The sequence below is a fragment of the Mus caroli genome, chromosome 5 (genome assembly GCF_900094665.2).
Source record: "Mus caroli chromosome 5, CAROLI_EIJ_v1.1, whole genome shotgun sequence".
Classification (NCBI taxonomy): domain Eukaryota; kingdom Metazoa; phylum Chordata; class Mammalia; order Rodentia; family Muridae; genus Mus; species Mus caroli.
The window spans coordinates 122,009,173-122,027,432 of NC_034574.1; the positions used below are offsets into that span (position 1 = coordinate 122,009,173).

General features: G+C 50.8%; 1 protein-coding gene across 2 annotated transcripts in view; it reads left to right on the forward strand.

Annotated features, from left to right (window-relative positions):
- Adgrd1 (adhesion G protein-coupled receptor D1) overlaps positions 1-18,260 on the forward strand; it is a 117,427-nt gene that overhangs the window by 44,698 nt on the left and 54,469 nt on the right. For both annotated transcript variants that reach the window (XM_021162937.2, XM_021162936.2), the window contains 2 exons: positions 776-851; positions 2,294-2,435. In XM_021162937.2, coding sequence (XP_021018596.1) covers positions 776-851; positions 2,294-2,435 — 218 coding nt within the window. The remainder of the gene's footprint in view (positions 1-775; positions 852-2,293; positions 2,436-18,260) is intronic.

Sequence of the window (18,260 nt, forward strand, 5' to 3'; positions counted from 1 at the left end):
AAAAAAAAAAACAAAAACAAACAAACAAACAAACAAACAAACAAAAAGAATGGCCAGAATCCATGTTCTCAACACTTACTGTCAAGCAAGCCAAACTCTGGTTAAAACCCTAGTTTAGCCCACCAATGGTTGTGTAGCCCTGGGCAGGTTTCTGACCATATCTATGCCAGGCCAACAACAATACCCGCTTCATGGTATTGTTGCAGAACTTACAAGGCAAAGTGTGTATCAATCACTATGCATGGCATGTAGTGAGTCCCAAATTGATGGCAAAAGAGCTCACAAAATCAGCCAATGATAGCCGAGCGTTCTCACAATAGCAGAGAGAAAGAAATGCTGAGTGTGTGGGTCTTACTGTAACAAGGGGCAAGGGATACATTGTAGCCATCTGGCTCTCGGCTACAGCCTGTAGAACTCCATTTGATCATCAGCATACCTCTCCTGCAGACTAACTGAGACACACTCCCTGCTGGGCAACTGGCAGTCCCATGACCTGTTCCTTGTCCCTGAGGCTGTCTGTTATACTGGGCAAGTCTCAGCACCTGGCTCTAGAGTGGGCATAAGGGATGGGGCAGGGGGTCACTGTCCCAGCTGAGCACCCTGCGGACTAGCCACAGCTCCCATGCTGTTGTAAATGTCATGGTCTTGTGGTTCTTCCTTCCTCCCCACCCCGACCCCGAGTCCCTGTCCTCAGCTTCAATGTGTGCCTGGTTCTGCACGCCTCCTGCTTATGACTGGAGTGTTGATGAGCATCTGACCTTTGCTTTGTCCTCAGCCTGGACCACGATTGTCGGCCTTCTCTACCACACCATGCACTATTATCTGAAAAACATCCACCCAACCAGCACCGAGTGAGTGTTGTACAGAGATGTGGGGGTGGTATGTGGGGTGTATGCCCTTGTTTCCTGGATGGCTAACCTCAGTGGTACTCCACACTGCCACACACATGCATGGCTTTTTGTTAGTAAATTCTGGCTACCAGTACCTGTTGCCTTGTTGTTCAAGCCAGGTTGGGCTTCCAGCCCTTTGGAGAAGATTCGGGAACTTCATCAAGTGAGATCCAATAGGCTCTGGAGCAGAAGGTCAGCTATGCTCAGAGTTATCTCTTGGGCATTCTGAGCCTCAGTTTCCACATCTATAGAATGGGAAGACAGCCAACCTGCCTTTATAATCCTCTCCCTTGAGAAGATGTCTTCCCCCCACCCCCACCCCCATTTCCTTCTTCCACAGTCGGTAGGAGGAGATCGAGGAGATCGGGAAGATCAGGTACATAATTAAACTCACCCCAGGGGACAGGGGTCATTCACAAGTCAGACTTATCAGATTCCCAATGGAAACTTCTGCTCTGAACCATCCCTGACCTTGGCCATGAATAACATTGCAACCTCAGAACTCCAAACAGAGACAGGAAGCATCCGTGGGCTGTTGGAGATCAGAGTGAGGTGGGGAAATCTAGCCAGAATGGTTTTAAGCAAATGAGGAACTTGCTGGATAGCGTAAACTCTGAACATCCTACAAGCACCTGGCTTCAGGGGCAGTGTGGTCCAGGTGATGTTACCAGGTCCCATCTGTAGGCTCTTCCCAGGGCGGGCTCCCTTCTCTGTCAGGCAGTCCCCTTATAGTTTTAAGTCAGGGGACCTTGTCCTTTGGGGCTGACATCTAGCAGAGGCCGTGTCCCAGCACTCCCTCCTGGAGTCTCTTCCTCTCTGGGAAGGTTACTGAATCACGCTCTCAAACCTGAGCTGTGATGTGGTCGGGCAATGTGCTGTGCTGGCCGAAGCAGCTCTAGATGGCAGGGTTTGCTCCGGAGCCATGGACTGAGCTCTGTGTGTGGACTGAGCTATGACTGGAGGAAGAGTGATCAGCTGTGTGACCTAAGGAAACTGAGGAGCCTTCATGAGAAAAGGGACGGACAAAGAGGCAATGTGACGGTGGACGCCGCCACACGAGTACTGACCACATCCTTGTGTGTTAGGGAATACAAAGTTCAGACAGGGCAAGATGGTGCCTGAGGGAACAGGCGAGTCAATGCGCTGACATTCCAAGCCTGGGGTTAAAGACCTGTTCTTCTACATTCCCTGGTATGTTTTAAGGTCCTGCCCTATCTCACCTTCCGATCATGTCACACTTCCAAGAGGATAAAACGGAGGGACAGGAATAAGATGCTCAGTGTCAGAGGCCACATCCAGGATCAAATGTCAGTCTCAGAACACTTGGCTTCAATGTCACAGTCGAGCCACACACCCTCCCTCGAGCCCCATTTGTATGTAACCCATTTCCATTGATTGCCCAGGATCCCCGAGGCTGTGAACTGCAGAGACTGCCTGCTGTCTGTCGCCAGCCACCTGATCTCCCTGGAGGTGTCCCCACCACCCACTCTGTCCCAGAACCTATCCGGCTCTCCTCTGATCACTGTGCATCTCAGACACAAACTGGTGAGTGAAAGGTGCTTCCCTCACTGGCTCTCGGTATGGTCGGTGGACATGCCTGTGGCATGGAGTGACGAGCTGTCTGTGGGCCCAGTGCTGGGTAAGGAGCCCATTTTGCTCCCCAGAGTCCATTTCCTTCCAAGTTAGTTCTTGAAGCACATGGCTGAGCCTCACCAATGGTCTGACATTGAGTGAAGACGCTTCTACCTCCCCCCCACTCCCCGCCAACCCTGTGGCTCTTCTAGGCGACTGCAGCCCTTATGGGTATGCCCCTGGCTTGTGGCAATATTTTATTTGGAGTAGAGGGACAGCTGTCCCAGGGTCACTTAGCAGGCATGGCAAGGTAAGCAAGATGCAGAGCTGAGCTCTGTCATGCGTTGCTTAGGAGCCCGAGAATGTCGCCTCTGCTTTGGGTTTGGAAGGATGAGCTATTTGTCGAGATACACTCATTCACACTGAGGTTCTGTCATCTTTATGTAGCTCTGCCTGTAGGGAAGTGCCGTCCTGCGTCTGCTTCTTCCTCTCAGGGTAGCCAGGCCCCGCTGTGCACCAGGCTGGGCTGGAGGGAGAGAAGCTGAGCCTGGTCCCGGTGTGCGTAGGCAGGATCTTGGTTGGCAGTAAGTGCACAGGTCGTGAACACACCCAGGAACAGCTTCGGAGAACTGGTTCCATTCATTGGGGGGGAGGGGGAGAGGGAGGGGACAAAGGCTGTTTAAACCTTTGAGGGGGTCACTAGGGGCTATCTGGGTAAATGTACATCATTGATGGGGTCCAAGGTGCCGGGGATGCCTCATTTGCATGAGGAGAAACTCCAGGAGCTGCTGGACATGACTTTATAAAGAGACAGGAAGTTTAACCTGGCTACTAGCTACATGACCTCCTCTGGTGAGGGACAGAGGACAGGGACCAAGACATGACGGCCCCAGGGCAGGGTTGCGAATGATCCTATTCCTGTCCATCTCAGGATGAGATTTCTGGGGTTTGGTCACGCTTTGACCCCACTCTTGCTCCAGGCCTGGTCCTCCCAGGCCCACAGCTCCCTGGACCCATAGGTGAGAATGGCAGATTATGGGCTCTGATGTGCTGTTTGTTCCTACGATGCTCATGTGGTTGTGTGCGTGCTCACTTCTTCCTGTGCATCTCTCAAAGGCTTGTAACCGGCACCTAGCATCTCAGGAGTGCTGCTGAGCACACAGCAGAGGGTCCCCAAGGCCTTGGGAACCTCAGTGTTCCGGGTGAAGCTCTTGGAGAGGGAACTCAAGGATGATAGCAGAGATCAGGAAGCCGGGAGGAGGCATATTGGAAACCACAGTCAGGGCTACCTTCTGGAGGCAGAAAAAGGTGGAACAGGAAGCGGGGGACAAGAGCCACGGAGGGCAGAGGGCAGACAAGCTGGCCCAGAACCAGGGTTTTATGGCATCCATACACCCAGGAGAGCACACCTGTTTGTGCGCATGTGTTGACCCGCGGGCCTGCATACACTCAGGCTGGCCGGAACAAAGAAATCCAAGGTGCTAGGCACAAGTTTGTTTCCACACTCTTCCAAGGGAGGCATTCCTGCTTTTTCTCCCTCTTGTTTGCCTTGAAAGTGTCTCCAGGCTGTTGCCAGAAACCCTGGCTTTGTCAGCTGTACAGCAGTGCTGCTTGGCCCCGCCCCCTAACCTGGTTTACAGGGCTCCCAGTATTACGCAATCTCCTCATAGCACAGCAGCTGTTCCTCTGGAGAGTTCACATCTACCTGCAAAGAGACTGTGTGTGTGTGTGTGTGTGTGTGTGTGTGTGTGTGTGTGTGTATGTGTGTGTGTGTGACTCGCTTCTGAAGATGGAGTTTTTATAAGTAGTCCAGGACAGACTAACACAGAGCCTTAAAGACTGATTATCCGGATCATTACGGTCTTATGGGACTCCTCAGCAGCAGTCAAACAGCGTTCACCACCCAGATGTGCGCTCTGCCCAGCATACCCTGCCTGGAATGTAGGTGCAGGAAATGGATGGAGAGGGCTGGAATGATCATGGGGAGGCAGCAGGAGGGCAGGATGCCTGCCTGCATGCACATGCATCCGCCAACTGGTCCGGTTGGAAAGGAGATGATGGCTTATGGGAATAGGGAGACTCAGACAACCAAGGCCTCCAAAGAGCAGGTGAAGCACTGAGGACTGACCTGAATGGGGCTGTCTGTTCTGGGATCGATCGATCGTATAGGGATCGTATGTGCTTCCCTCTCAAAGGCACATATGACTGGACTGTCTCGAGTGCTGAATCTACTTAAGAAGGTAGTAGTGGGGGTCAGCGAGGCACCTCAGGGGATAGGGGCATCTGCCACCAGATCCAACGACCTGAATTTTATGCTGGGAACTCACATGGTGGAAGGACAGAGCTGGCTCCTACAAGTTATCCTTTAATCTATGCCTGTGTGTGCACATGCAAACACACACACACGTACCTATGCACACACACATGTGCACACACATATGCATACATGCTCACACAGTGCGCACACACATACACACACATGCACACTCATGTACAAATAATGTTCACACACGTTCACGTGTGCACGCAAATGCACACACATACATACTCACACACATACATAGACACACACACACGTGCATATACGTACACACATGCACACACATGTGCAAATAATGCATACACACATACTCATGCACCCATGCATGTGCACGCACACACACATAAATAAAAATGTAATTTTAAAAAATGAAGCCAATGGTGGACCCCTGGCTTTGCCCTCCCCATCCCCTAGCTCCCTATCTTGTCTGGAGGCTTGCAGGCTACCATTAGGGAAGCCAGCCTGAGAGGAAGGGATGCCCTTCCATTGCGGTGGGATTACAGGCCCTGCCCTCCCAGTGCTGTTGGTGGTCTCGTGGAGAACTCCACTTCTGCTTCCTGTGAAGTTCTGGGAAGGTGCCAGTTTGCAAACCAGAGGGGCGGGGCAAAGGAAGGGTAGGCAAAGACACATTCCCAGCTTAATGGTCGGGTGGTAGAGTTATTTTTAACAAAGAGCTTGCATGAGGGATTGTGCCTTAAAGAGGGACTGGGGAGAATTTTTATCCTACCAGAAGAGAGTAGTGATTACAGACAGTCATAAGAGGCTTTCTCTCTCTCTCTCTCTCTCTCTCTCTCTCTCTCTCTCTCTCTCTCTCTCTCTCGTGTGTGTGTGTGTGTGTGTGTGTGCGCGTGCCTGTTTGTTTTGGTTGGTTGGTTGAAGGTTCATGCTATCCTCCGGAGGATGCATAGGAGGTCTGCTGCTGAAGCTGCAGCTGCATGAAGTGGTACCTGTGGCATCCTCCCTGGGGCTGATGGGAAAGAGCAGAAGGAGCTGGGGGGATGGAGGAGGCTTTAGCACCTGTCTCCCCCAGCCATGTCTGTAAAGCATAGAATGGGTCACAGCACTGTCTGCCAGCATGTCAAAGCACATACAGGCTAGGATTGGGGCCCCAGGCTGAGGGGCTCTCTCGTCTTGTCATGGTGAATGGTAATCGTGGACTCCCCAGGGTCTTGAGAGTATAGGTACCTGTGTAGGTTTGCTTTTGATTGCCATGGTAAACACTGCAGCCATAAGCAAGTTGGGGAGGAAAGGGTTTACTTGGTGTCCTGAGCACTATCTGTCATGAAGGGAAGTCAGGCAGGAACTGAAGCAGAGGCCATGCAGGAACAGTGCTGCCTACCTTGATGCTCAAAATCATGTTCTTCTCTCTCCCTGGACCACCTGCACAGTGGTGGTGCCATCCACAATGTCTTGGTCCCCCACATCGATTATTAATTAAGAAAATGCCATACACACTTGCCTTCAGGCCAATCTGATGGGGATGTTTTTCTCAGTTGAGGTTTCTTCCTGCGTAGTCTGCTGAGCAGGTACCTGGTGAATTCCAGGGGTAGGACCATTAAAGGCCCCCAACCCATATTATAGCAATCTGCTAAAAGACCCTATAACCTAAGGCTGTATCACTCTAAATGTATGGGGTCCTGTCCACCACCCTCGATGCTCAGGCTACAGAGGATAAGTGAACCAATGAGGTTCTGGGTCAGGCCAGTGTTTGGAGCTGCCCATCTGTAGACAGATGGCATGCCCAGGCTCCATGTATCTATGGATTGGTTAGACCACAGGGATATCTGCTATGCTAGATCTCAGGTCACTGTACCAACATTCCTGGCTCCATCCCCAAGGCTGGCTGTCATGGTCCATGGTCCTCTCTAAGTGTACCAGAAGCTAGGATTTCCTTTGGAGTGCTATTTTGCTCCCGGGAGTCTGTTTCCATGAAACATGGCACATATCTACCCAGCCTTCTAGGACTCTGCGGATGATAGTGTGTGGGAAACTCCAAAGGCTCGGGGAACAAGTGACAGGTCTCCAGTCTAGTGTCCCCATGGAGCTGGAAGATAGGTCTGCATGGCACACTCAGGCATGGGATCCAGATGCTGGATATTTCCATAGCAACTGACCTCTCTGCAGAAACAGCTGTGGCCTCTTGACTCAGCAAGATGCTGTCACGATGTGGGCTTGTGGACACTGTTGGTAGGCTGTGTAGGGCATCCCGCCACATCTGTAGCCTCGGTTCACTGAACTTCTGGAGCGGAGTTCCCAGCTGGGACAACCCAATACATCTCCAGACATTGCCAGGAACGCTGGGGAAGATTCCCAGTTGAGAATCCCATCTGTTGTTGTAGTAGTAGCAGCTACCTTGTTGCCATTGCTATCCAATATTCCATTGTGTGGGCATCCTATCCCTTATTGCCTCGGGTATGCTTGGGCTGTTTTCCACTGTAGATCTTTAAGTGCCATCACTTTTCTATTCCTTTAAAAGATAGCATTTAAAAACCAGTGGTTTACAGCTATTCTTTTGCTATGGTCTGCTGTGAATGAGAAAAGGGTCTTTTTAAAAATTAATTAATTAGGTTTCCTTTATTTGTTTGTGTGTATGTATGCGTTCCTGTGTTATAGCATGTGTAAAGAGGTCAAAGGATAACTTCTGGGAGTCAGGTCTCTCCTTCTACCATGTGAGTCTCAAACTTAGGTCAACAAGTTTTAGGGCAAGCACCTTTCCCCACTAAGCCATCTTGTTGGCCCCATGAGAAGAAAAGTCTTGTAATGTTAACAAAACATTTTCTTCCTTTGCTGTGGTACTCTGGAGTACCTGGCAGCCTCTCTCTGCAAACTGTGCTGTGCTGTGAATATATATATATATATATATATATATATATATATATATATACTTTTATTAAAAAGAGATTTATTTATTTATTTTATGTGTATGAGTTCACTGTAGCTGTCTTCAGACACACCAGAAGAGGGAGTCAGATCCCATTACAGATGGTTGTGAGCCACCATGTGGTTGCTGGGGATTGAACTCAGGACCTCTGGAAGAGCAGTCAGTGCTCTTAACTGCTGAGCCATCTCTCCAGCCCATCCCACCCCCCTTTTTGAAATCTACAAATGTCGATTGCAATAAGTCATGTTGTCTATCTATGCTTTGCTTTGTCTTTTAAAAAATTTTTTCTTTGGGTAGGGAGGTTGCAAGGGCAGACAGCAGATGCAAAGAGACAGGGAGATGAGTTGGATTGGGGTACGTGGTGTAAAACTCACAAAGCATCAATAAAAACTTTTTAGAAATTCCATCTACAATCAATATTGAGCTCTGATGGGTTCCCAACTGGCCTCTGTGGAGATCAGGGCAAATACACAGACTTGTGTCAATGTGGCGAGGCCAGCCATGCTGCCTTTTCCAGTTTTTTGGTCCAATCTGTCTGAATGTCCAGGCCAATTGCCATAAACTCCCTGGCCATTTCCACAGCTGCATCAGAGCCCACGCCCTGCCTCGCACTGTTGCATCTGGCTTTCCCCAGTCTTAAGCTGTACAGACAATGCTATGATGAATTGCCACGTGTACAGTCAGGTCTCGCTCCATGGTAACATCTTAGAAATAGAATTGCTTGGTTAAATGGCCATGCATTTTTGTCATTTCTAATTTGCTTCTGATTTTTTTAAGTCAAGGATGTTCAGAAGGAGACAGCAGACTCCTGTGCTTGGGTGAGGGTTAGGATAATTCAGAGCACACTCCCTCACTGCAATGTGAAAAGCATGTGTCAGGGCAGGGAACACCCTCCCAGGAAGCCACCTCTCTGTATGAGTGCCACATTCCCCAAACAGAGTACACAGACATGCCCATGAGATCACCCCAAGCCAAGCAGCAGAACTCAGCCAGTGTCTGAGTGCCCACCCCACACACAGTCCCATCCCAGTGTGGGCTGTGCAGGGAACATGCTAGAACATTCCAGACCTACCTGATGTGTGCTCACTCCTGTTGGGTGTGAGCCTGGGAGTGTAGTTACTGGTCCTGGAGGCAGACATGTCTGTGTATGTCATTGATAAACAGCACCAATGACTGATCTCTTTTCCCCCAACCATCACACGCCCCAGAGAGCATGTGAACCTGCCAATCATGTTGGGGATTGTCAGTCTTCTCCAGGCTGGCCACCCACGGGGCTTATGTTGCTTCGTTCTGGTTTCCATTTATTTATTTTTTCCTCCATGACACTGGTGACCTCTTTATGTGTCTACCGGGCATCCTCATACTCTTTTGTATATATAAAGAATCCATCCCATCTCCCTATCCAGTCACTGATTTTGTTTCCGTATCGATTTTCAGTTCTCGGGCCCTTCTCGGATGCGAGGCATCTGTACAGCCAACTCCTTCTTCCACCACGGCTGGCCTTTTTGCTCTCAGGGTGTCTGTTGATGAGTGGCTGGCTTTAAATTTTCATGCAAGCCCATTTATCAAGCTCCTGCCTCGAGCTTCGTGCCCTTTGGTGTCCCAGTCAAGAAATCTCATCTGACTGGAGGTCACAGAGAAACTCCGGGACTGCTTGAAGCCTTCTGAGCTCACTTCCATTAAGTTCTGCAGTTGTTGCCTAATTGTGTCTGTGTGTGATGAGGCAGGGCCAAGATTGATTTCCCCTATACTCGTGCCCAATTATGGGACTCCACCTGTTGGCAAGCTAAACCTCCGCCTTAGGCTGCCCATCCTTGCTGCCTTTCCCATCCATCAAACTGGCTGTTTGCACCTCCCTAACTTCAGTGGCTTTATGCTAAAGCCGCGCTACCCATCACGCTTCGCCTTGGCTGTTGATGGCGGAATCTACATTTTTAACCACTGTTGTTCACTGCGGATGGTGCCTTCAGACAGATCCTAAGATCAGCACTGTCACCACCGGGGCTCATTAGCCTGCTTCCCACTTAGCTCTAGACTCTGATGGGCAAAAAACTTACATCTGCTTGTTTCTGTTTGAGTCCCTTTGATTGCGGAGCGCCCTTCCCTGAGTGGCTCCGCCATCTGCATTTTTCTTTCAGATCATGCACTTTTGCCTTGTTTGTTTTTTTTTCTGGGGGGGGGGGTATGTGTTGTGTGCCTCATTACCGACTTCTAAGAGCCCTCCTCATCTTACAGATAGCTTGTTGCCTGCTGCAATGGGCCATTGTTGCAGCTTGTTTTTTTTTTTCCTTTGACACTTTTTTGCCTCGTGCAAGTTAAAGCATTCTATATTGTCAAAGCTGTCAACCGTTTCCTCTAGAAAGGCATCCCAGCTCCCTACGACCGCTGTGACAAATCCGCATAAACCTAGTGGCTTGGAACAACATTTCTGTATTATCTGAGAACCCTGGAGGCCTGGTGGGCAAAGGCAGTCAGTCTCCTTGTGCTAAACTCCAGGTGTCAGAGGCCCCCAAGGACAGCTTCTTTCTTGCCTTCCTAGCTTCTGCAGACACTCATAGCTTTAATGAGAGCTTTCTTCAAACCATCTATGGACCGGCCATCCCCTTGCTGTCTCTCCGACTCTCCCCTCTCTAGTTCCAACCCTGCTACCTCCCTCTTGCAAGGACTGCATGATGACTTTGGACCACTTGAGTGACCTTTGCATGAAGGGTATTGTTGGCACAGAACCTTTGCCACATGGAGACAGCCCCTACCTCCTTCTCAGGACTGGGGTGCAGGCCCCATAGGCAGACAGTTGTCATCTTTATTAGAGAATAGGACTGTGCGGGCTGTCGAGTCTTCTTCCTTCTTCATCCATTTGGTGGCTGAGATTGTGTGTGTGCGTATGTGTGTGTGTGTGTTCAAACCTTTCTTCTCTTGGTGACAAGATACTCCAAGTGTCACAGGAGTGTCATGAGTGCCACTCCCATGCCTAATAAAGAAGGCCAACCATGGGGTTTCCCTTACTGTGTATCAGGGCACTGAGGGGCACTGGTCAATAACTGAAGGAGGAAAAGCCATTTGGCTTCCTTCTAGGGATCAACTCTGGGGCCTGCACAGCGGGGGCAACCCTTGGTTTGCCTCAGAAGGCACAGTTACCCTTTTCTACCTCCAGCCCCGCCTGTATGGAACCAGGCAGCTGACCAGGCACCCCTGTGAAATGCCACCAAGCGCCTGTGAGCGGCCTGAGTGTCTCCCAGTGTTTGGACTCTGGCAATAGTGAGTCACAGAAAGGGAATCCTCTCCACAGGGTGCCCTTTGAAGCTCCCTGCAGACTCAGACAGGAGCCTGTCTTTACCCTGGAGGACACACAGATACCCGGGACCCTACTGAAGCCCCCACATGGTAGGAGCAAACCCTCCATTGCCAGCCAGGCTTGGGGACCCCTGGTGCAACTTTGCAGAGAAATCCACAGCTTCCCCCTCCACAGGCAGTGCGAGTTCTTCCAGGTTCCCCATGTGTGCCGACACCAACTTTGGAAATTCTACATGCGGGTGGGTTTTGTAGCTCACTCTGGTGTTCCTGTGCACACCTCCCAGCTTCCATATGTCACCTTTTATAGAGAAGGCAGCCCTGTGGGTCTCCGCAGGGCCCTTTCTCATTTGCGGTGGCTTGTGGTCTCCAAAAAGGGAGTTTCCATGGCACTTAGCTATCGTGTGTGACTCTTTTGCTCTCAGGAGCCCATTGTTGGTTTCCTCCCCTGCATGTTGGGCAGACAGTGGATGATGGTGGGACTGGGTTCTTTAGGTCACTGGGAGCATTGTCTCTGAAGGGGATAATGGGACCCTGTTCTCCTCCTCTCTCCCTCTTTTGATTTCTGGCCATGAGGTGAAGAGGTTTGTTTCATCGCCATGCATTCTTTGCTGCTGCCATCTGGAACCTCAGGAGAGCTCCAAAGCACTGGGTACTCGCCCGTTTGTGCGGAGGAACGCAGAAAACTGGGAACTCAAAACAGCCCCTTGAGTGTGTTTGCAAGAGTTGTAGTGATACAAGCTGAGTACACTGCCTAGGGACAGCAGCCGGCACAGAGAGGGCTAAGATGCGGTTTATACTGTCAGGGCTTCCCCCAACTCTTGCTCCAGTGAAGAGGCCATGAATTCACCAAAGTTTCTTAGTATATCTGCCCAGTGTTCACCTCTGTTAAACCAAGACATCACCAGCATAGGTCCCCAAAGCCCCTGTAGGGTCAGAGTGCTACAGAGAGGCCTGCCTGGGGTCTCTTGTGGGCAAGCCATTACTACATGGGCTGCTTTTTTTTTTAAACTTGGGTGGCTTGAGTGTGCCCTAGAATGCGCTTGGTAGACTTGTGCATACTTGGCTTCCCGCTTTTATATGGATGGAGGGTATGGTGAGGTTCAGTGTGGGATTGGTCTTCAGTTGTCACTCACTGATTTCCCAACACTGATGGGTGTCTGGACAGACAGCTCCCGTGGTGCAGAAGGAACACACTTCTGCTAGAGCTGACAGGTGATAACAGAGATGAACCTGGGGGTGGGGGGGTTGGTGGAGGGACAGGGGAACACAGTGGTCTCTGGGACTGTGAAGAGGGAGAGTCCAGCCAGAGCCATTCGACAGCAACTTTCCTGGGCCCATTTCCACGGCTGCTGTGTGAGGTAGGAAGACCAGCCCAGGGTGTGCCTGGACATCGGTGAATGTGGCTTGCTATGCCTCCCAGGTGGGGCAACCCTACCCTCTGCCAATGCTGCTGCGTAAGAGAGAAAGGCTCAACTTCCATCTGCATCTGAGTCTCATGCCCCCATCTTCCAGTGGCCTCTACTATCACCCAGATAAGATAGCCACAGCCTCCTAACTGCCCCCTCTTTCAGATTTGCCCCTTCTTGTAACTTAGTACCCAGAGGACTATTCTAAATGTGGCTGGAGAGACAGCTCAGTGGTTGAGAACATGGGCTGCTCTTGCAGAGGACTAGGGTTCAATTCCCAGCATCTGCATGGCATGCACCAGCCATCCAGTTCCATCGGGGCTCTGTCGCCATCTTCTGGCCTCTGTAGGCACTGCAAGCAAAACCGCTCACGCATATAAAAAAAAAAAAGAAATTAATAAATCTTCAAAGTGTTTTAAAACAGTCACCCATCTGCTTAAAACTTTTCCTCGTGTCCTCTACACTCCCAGCCTCAAGCCACCACAACCTCCTCCTGGCTCTTCCCCACCCGAGTCAGGACCTAGGCTTACATTCTTCCTCCACCAATGGGATGTTCTCCTCCAGGCACCTGCATGGTTACCACCATCCCAGATTCTGTCCCACAACCCAATCATCCTCCAAGAGCCAGCCATACAACACATCCACACCCTATCATCCCTGCTACCTTTATTCCCTATCTGTCTTCTCTAGTAAAGAGAGAGAGAGAGAGAGAGAGAGAGAGAGAGAGAGAGACAGGTAAGGATGGGGTTGTGGAGGGGAGAAGGGCAAAAGAGGAAGAATACGACCTCTAGGGCTCTACCAATTTGCAGACTGAATAAATGAATGAAAGAAGACTTTGCACATAGCTCTCTGACCCTGAGTCACATGGGCACACAACCGGTCAGGGTGAGCCCAGCCATGCCACCTGAGCTCCGAGGACCGTGATTCTTACCTGAGCCTCTTCCTTCACTATCTGGCCTTGACAACACTGTTCCTGGACACCTATGTTTCCACTTCTGGTCCCCACCCTGGCTAAGCACAGAGGAGTTCTTTGCCTGTTTGTTCTGGAGCCTCCTCATTGACCTTGAGAAGCTACAATAGTCTTGTGAGCCTCCCTTCCAGGGCCCACACACAGCATGGACGGCTCCCATCTGGTCCCCACCCCCACCCCACCTTTCTCGCCCAGGTGCTTTGACACCTGAGGTTCCTTCTGCTCTCCACCCATCCAGGTTCCGGTGACTCTCCTCACCCCTCATGGAGCTGGTGAGGCTTGCCCTCCAAGTCCCTCCCTCAGGACATCTATGTCCTCCTGGAGTCATTGATGTTTCTTTGAGGCCCGGATCTGTACATTTGTTCCTGTGTGTAGGTGTGGCATGCAGCACACAGTAGGAGCTGCCACTGCAGGGGAAACACCCTAGTCCTGATCCCTAGTCAGCTTTGGACGGGGGAGGGGTGGGGGCGGGGGCAGGTATCAGGCCCAAGGCTTAAGAGTTCCTTGGGCCTGGGAGACTCACAGCACTGAGCTGGAGCGCGAGTCTCTGTGGTAGAGCTCCAGCTGCGCCCTGTTTCTCCACACTCCGCCTAGGCTGAAGCCCCCACCGCTTCCCCACCAAGCCAAAGTCTCTTTGCTGTGCCTAGATGATGGCTCAGGGGCAAGTCACCAGTCCTGCAGAGGAGGCTCACTTACTTGTTCTAAGACTGGACAATGGAGAAACTGCAGGAGGCAGAGGCTGAGACAGCGCTATTGTTAAGTCCCAGAGAAGCTATATTGTAACGATGCTAATGGGGGTCAAAACAAAAGGAGAAAAATCCGCCCACTTCCCTAGGTCTGGGTCTAGCTTCACAGATGTCTAATGCACACAGAGGGTTACGTGGCGGGAATTACAATGTAGCCGAGATCTGTTTCCTTGGCTAATTATTTTCACCGTCTCTACAAAAGCAAACTGGTCTCTGGGAGATTTATTCACACAGAAATCACTGCAGAGGGGAGCCGAGTGCTGTCAAGGATCTGGTGTGCTCTTTGTTTATCTGGCTTCTTTGCAAAAATGGATCCTCGTTTTATTTATTTATGGGGGTGGGGGAGGAATCACAGGTGTCCTGGCTCACCTGTGGAGCGCAGAAACAAAGAAACAACTCCCGAAAGTTTCCACCAAGTGGGTCCCAGGGATGGAACTCAAATTGTCAGGCTAAGCAGCAAGCGACTTTACCTGCTGAACCATCTCCCCAGCCCCACATGCATTGGGAGTTTTTTAAGATTACTTGGCATCAGTGGAGTGTGTCTCTGCTTAGGTGCTTTCTCTTTTTCCCAGACTCCTTCCTGCAGCAGGCACTGGGGTCGCCAGAGCCACAAGTCAGTCATCCTGAAGCCGAGGGATGGAATCTCCATCACTCTGCTGGGCCGCGTACTCTGGTTTCTGTCCTAGCTTTTAGAACTCAGGCAGATGCAGAGATATGTCACCTCGTCTTTGCCTGTGGTTCCAGTGATTAGTACGGTAGATGACCTGGCTTCACTGTCACAACGGAAAAACCACCCACAGTGCTGGCTACCACCCACGGGTGCTGATACTGGGATTCCTCCAGCCTCCCAGCCTCATCTGTCACATTGTTGGGTGCCTACTCTTATCTGACAGCCCAGGGCCACCTCTCCTCCTGAGAGGAACAAGGCCTTTGGTGACATTGGTCTATCCTGCGGGCATGCTCCTTTTCTTCCTGCATAGAGGGCAAGGCTAGGGGCTGAAATTGAATATTTGGTTTCTGGAGCAAATGAGGCAGGTGTAGTGCCCAGGGTTACCCAGTACATGTGAACCCCTTATCATTTGCACCCCGTAATGAAACATAGGTGATAGAGGACCCACTTTCCTAAGTCGAGAATAGAGCCGACAGTGAGCCAGGTTGAGCTGGCCTTGCTGGTGGAATTAGAAGAAACCAAGTCAGAGTTGCACCTCACAGCTCAGGGGAGTACCTGCCCCACCTTCTGATCGCTGACTGTGCAGATAACACTGGCTGATGGTTAAACATCTCAGCGCATGCGCACTCACATACACAGGAATGGGGCTTACTTAGGCTGACCCCTGGGGGCAAGCACTGGCCTCATGGTGAAGGATCCTGGTGAGGGATTTGTGTTTGTTTGCTTCTCCAAGACTCTAAGAATGATGTGCAAGAATGCAGGTCATTGAGAAATTGCAGAAATGACCAGGATGGATTCCTTAAGATGTTCCGTGCCCACAGACCATAGGGCCAGACCCATCTTCTCTGATTAAGTCCCCAAGGATGGGCAACTAGAGCTGGCAGGCAGGAGCATTTCCTGGATGCATGTTGCTCCTCTCTTGGTGATAGTGGAGAGGTGATACTGAGGCCCCAGAGGCCCTGACTTCCTTTCTGTTTTAAAATAATGAATTGTGAGCAGAAGCCCATGTTATTACTACATTTGGATGTTTGGTTTTGATACTTGGTCTCACTTTAGAAGCCCTGGTTGATCTGGAATCTCATACTTGCGATGTAGCCCGGGCTAATCTTTAAACTCATAGCCATCCTCCTGTCTCTACTTTCTGAGTACTGGGATTACAGTTGTGCATAGCTTAGAGCTGCAAGACACCACATACAAATCAGGATTTACATATTCCATTGATGTGGGAGGGTGTGTGTGTGTGTGTGTGTGTGCACGCGCGAGTGCTTGTGCCAGTGTGTGCATTAGGTGGGTGGGGTGGGTCATTAGGACAGGCATGTGGAGCCTCTCAGCTTATCTGTCTTCTGCCTCTGCTACACTGATACTGTCTTGTCTCTCTTCCGTCCCTGTTTCCCACTTCCCCTCCTCATTTTTTCCCTACTCCTCCTCTTTTAAGTAGCACCCCATTTCTCCTTTTTGTCCCCCTCTTTTCTGTCTTCTTTTTCCCCATCCCCTCTGGCTTGCATGCCCGCCCGCCCAGTCTTTCCAAACAGAAACATGATTTGGAGTCCCAACTTTGATGTGTGGTGGTTATGTATCTTACGTCACACATAAGATAAATGTATGTTATTCCTTCTGATCGGGGTAGAGTACAGGCCAGAAGGTCCCATGTGCCACCAGCTCAGCGTACATCATTCAGACCATGGACTAGACGGCTCTGATGATTCTTATGTTTGTGGGGACCTGAGACAACACGGTGACCATTCTGGGGGCAGCCTGCTCTCACCAGCTATGTCATGATGTAATCCATACAAATCCCCCAAATGCATACCTGTTCCAACTCTCTAGTTTGGAGTAGACCCTGCCCCCATCACAGGCCATGTGACCACCAAACAGGGCAGTGGCCATTAGAGCACCATGGGGTTATAGACAGGAAAGGCACTGAGTTCCACGGGCGTCCCTGCCGCTGGCTCGGAAGGTATTGCTGTCTTCAGTGAGAGGACTCCTCCCTTCTTATTCGTCATTTTCCTCCTTGCTGTGAACAGACACCTGGCAGAAGCAATTTAGAGGAAGCAGGTTTTATTTTGCTTCACGGTTCAGGGCAGATAGTCCACCATGGTGGTGGGAGCGGCTTGGGTCTGTAGTGGCAGGGATCTGAAGCTGCTTATTGACATCGCTAAGGACCAGGAAGGAGAGAACAGACTGCATGAAGGTCTGGCCTACCAACTCCCAAGGCTGTTCAAACACTTTGCAGTTTTCCTGATCTGTTCTGGCAGGCACATCCACTAGGTCTCCTAGCATCTTCCATGGGTCTTCTCAGGTATCCATTCGAGCCAAGGAGTGATATCCATACAACCGGAGTGATCTGCCAGGTGTCCATACTTGGGAAGTGCCTTTTGCTCTGCTGTTCTTCAAGCCAGAATTTAAAGTACCAGGCCCTCAATCTGTTCCACTGGTGACAGCTGAGGCTATGTTGATTCATACACAGCTTCAGGTGGGAATAGTCAGACAGTGGGCAAAGCCAGGCACTGTGTTCAACCCTCTATTCCCCTGAGTGTCTGGTTAGAACATGGCCTCCCCTTCCCTGCAGTTCAGAACCCCTTCTGTATAGGAGCCCTCCTATTCAGGGCTCCTCTCTCAGTTGGAGCGTCGGCTGTCCTGAAGGGGCAAAGGGAGAATGAGGAACAGGACAGGACACTCTAAGTACAGAGACAAGGTGGCATGTGTCCTTGGTGTCCCTGGAACACTGAGAGCTCCTTCAAAGTTAACTCTGTATATTTAACAAGACGCTGCCCTGTAGACCCGTGGTTCCCTCCTGCAGGAGCCACTTGGGAGAAGAGAGATAAAGTTTGCTGGGACTCTGTCTTGGCCAAGAAATTCACAACTGGGAGTCGAAGCCAGGCTTTAGGCCCCTGGGGAAAGTGGAAAACTGCTGGCCTGCAGGGTGTGGGCCCTGTGCTGCCTCTGACCCTGCACCCGCTGCCTGGCCACATGCAGCAAGCTTCCGTGTATAATGTGAGCACCCTTCTGCCCTGCACACTGCAAACATGACAGTCCGACGGCCTCAATCACCCCGAGGGAGGAAAAGAATCTTGCCCTGAGGTTTGGGCTTTGACCCTGGGTGACTAAGGTCAGCTGCTAGTGGAGCTTTGGCCACACTAGCTCCATCCACAGGAGGATGTTGCTGCTCCGTGGACCCAGGGGTGCACTCAGGACAAAGTGAGCAGGAAGGGCTACTAGGATGGGCAGGGGAATGAGCTGGGAAACTTTATTCAACTGTGAAGTGTTTGAATGGCCTTGAGGGTTAGAGATCCGCCTTGTGTGCTGTCTGCTCTCCTCCAGATAGGGTTGGCTTGTTTGTTTAACTACAGAATGGAAACTTCTATGGCTTGATCCCTGGGGCAAGTTAGTTCATTCATTTTTTCTTTCTTTCTTTCTTTCTCTCTCTCTTTCTTTCTCTTTTCTTCTTCTTCTTCTTCTTCTTCTTCTTCTTCTTCTTCTTCTTCTTCTTCTCCTCCTCCTCCTCCTCCTC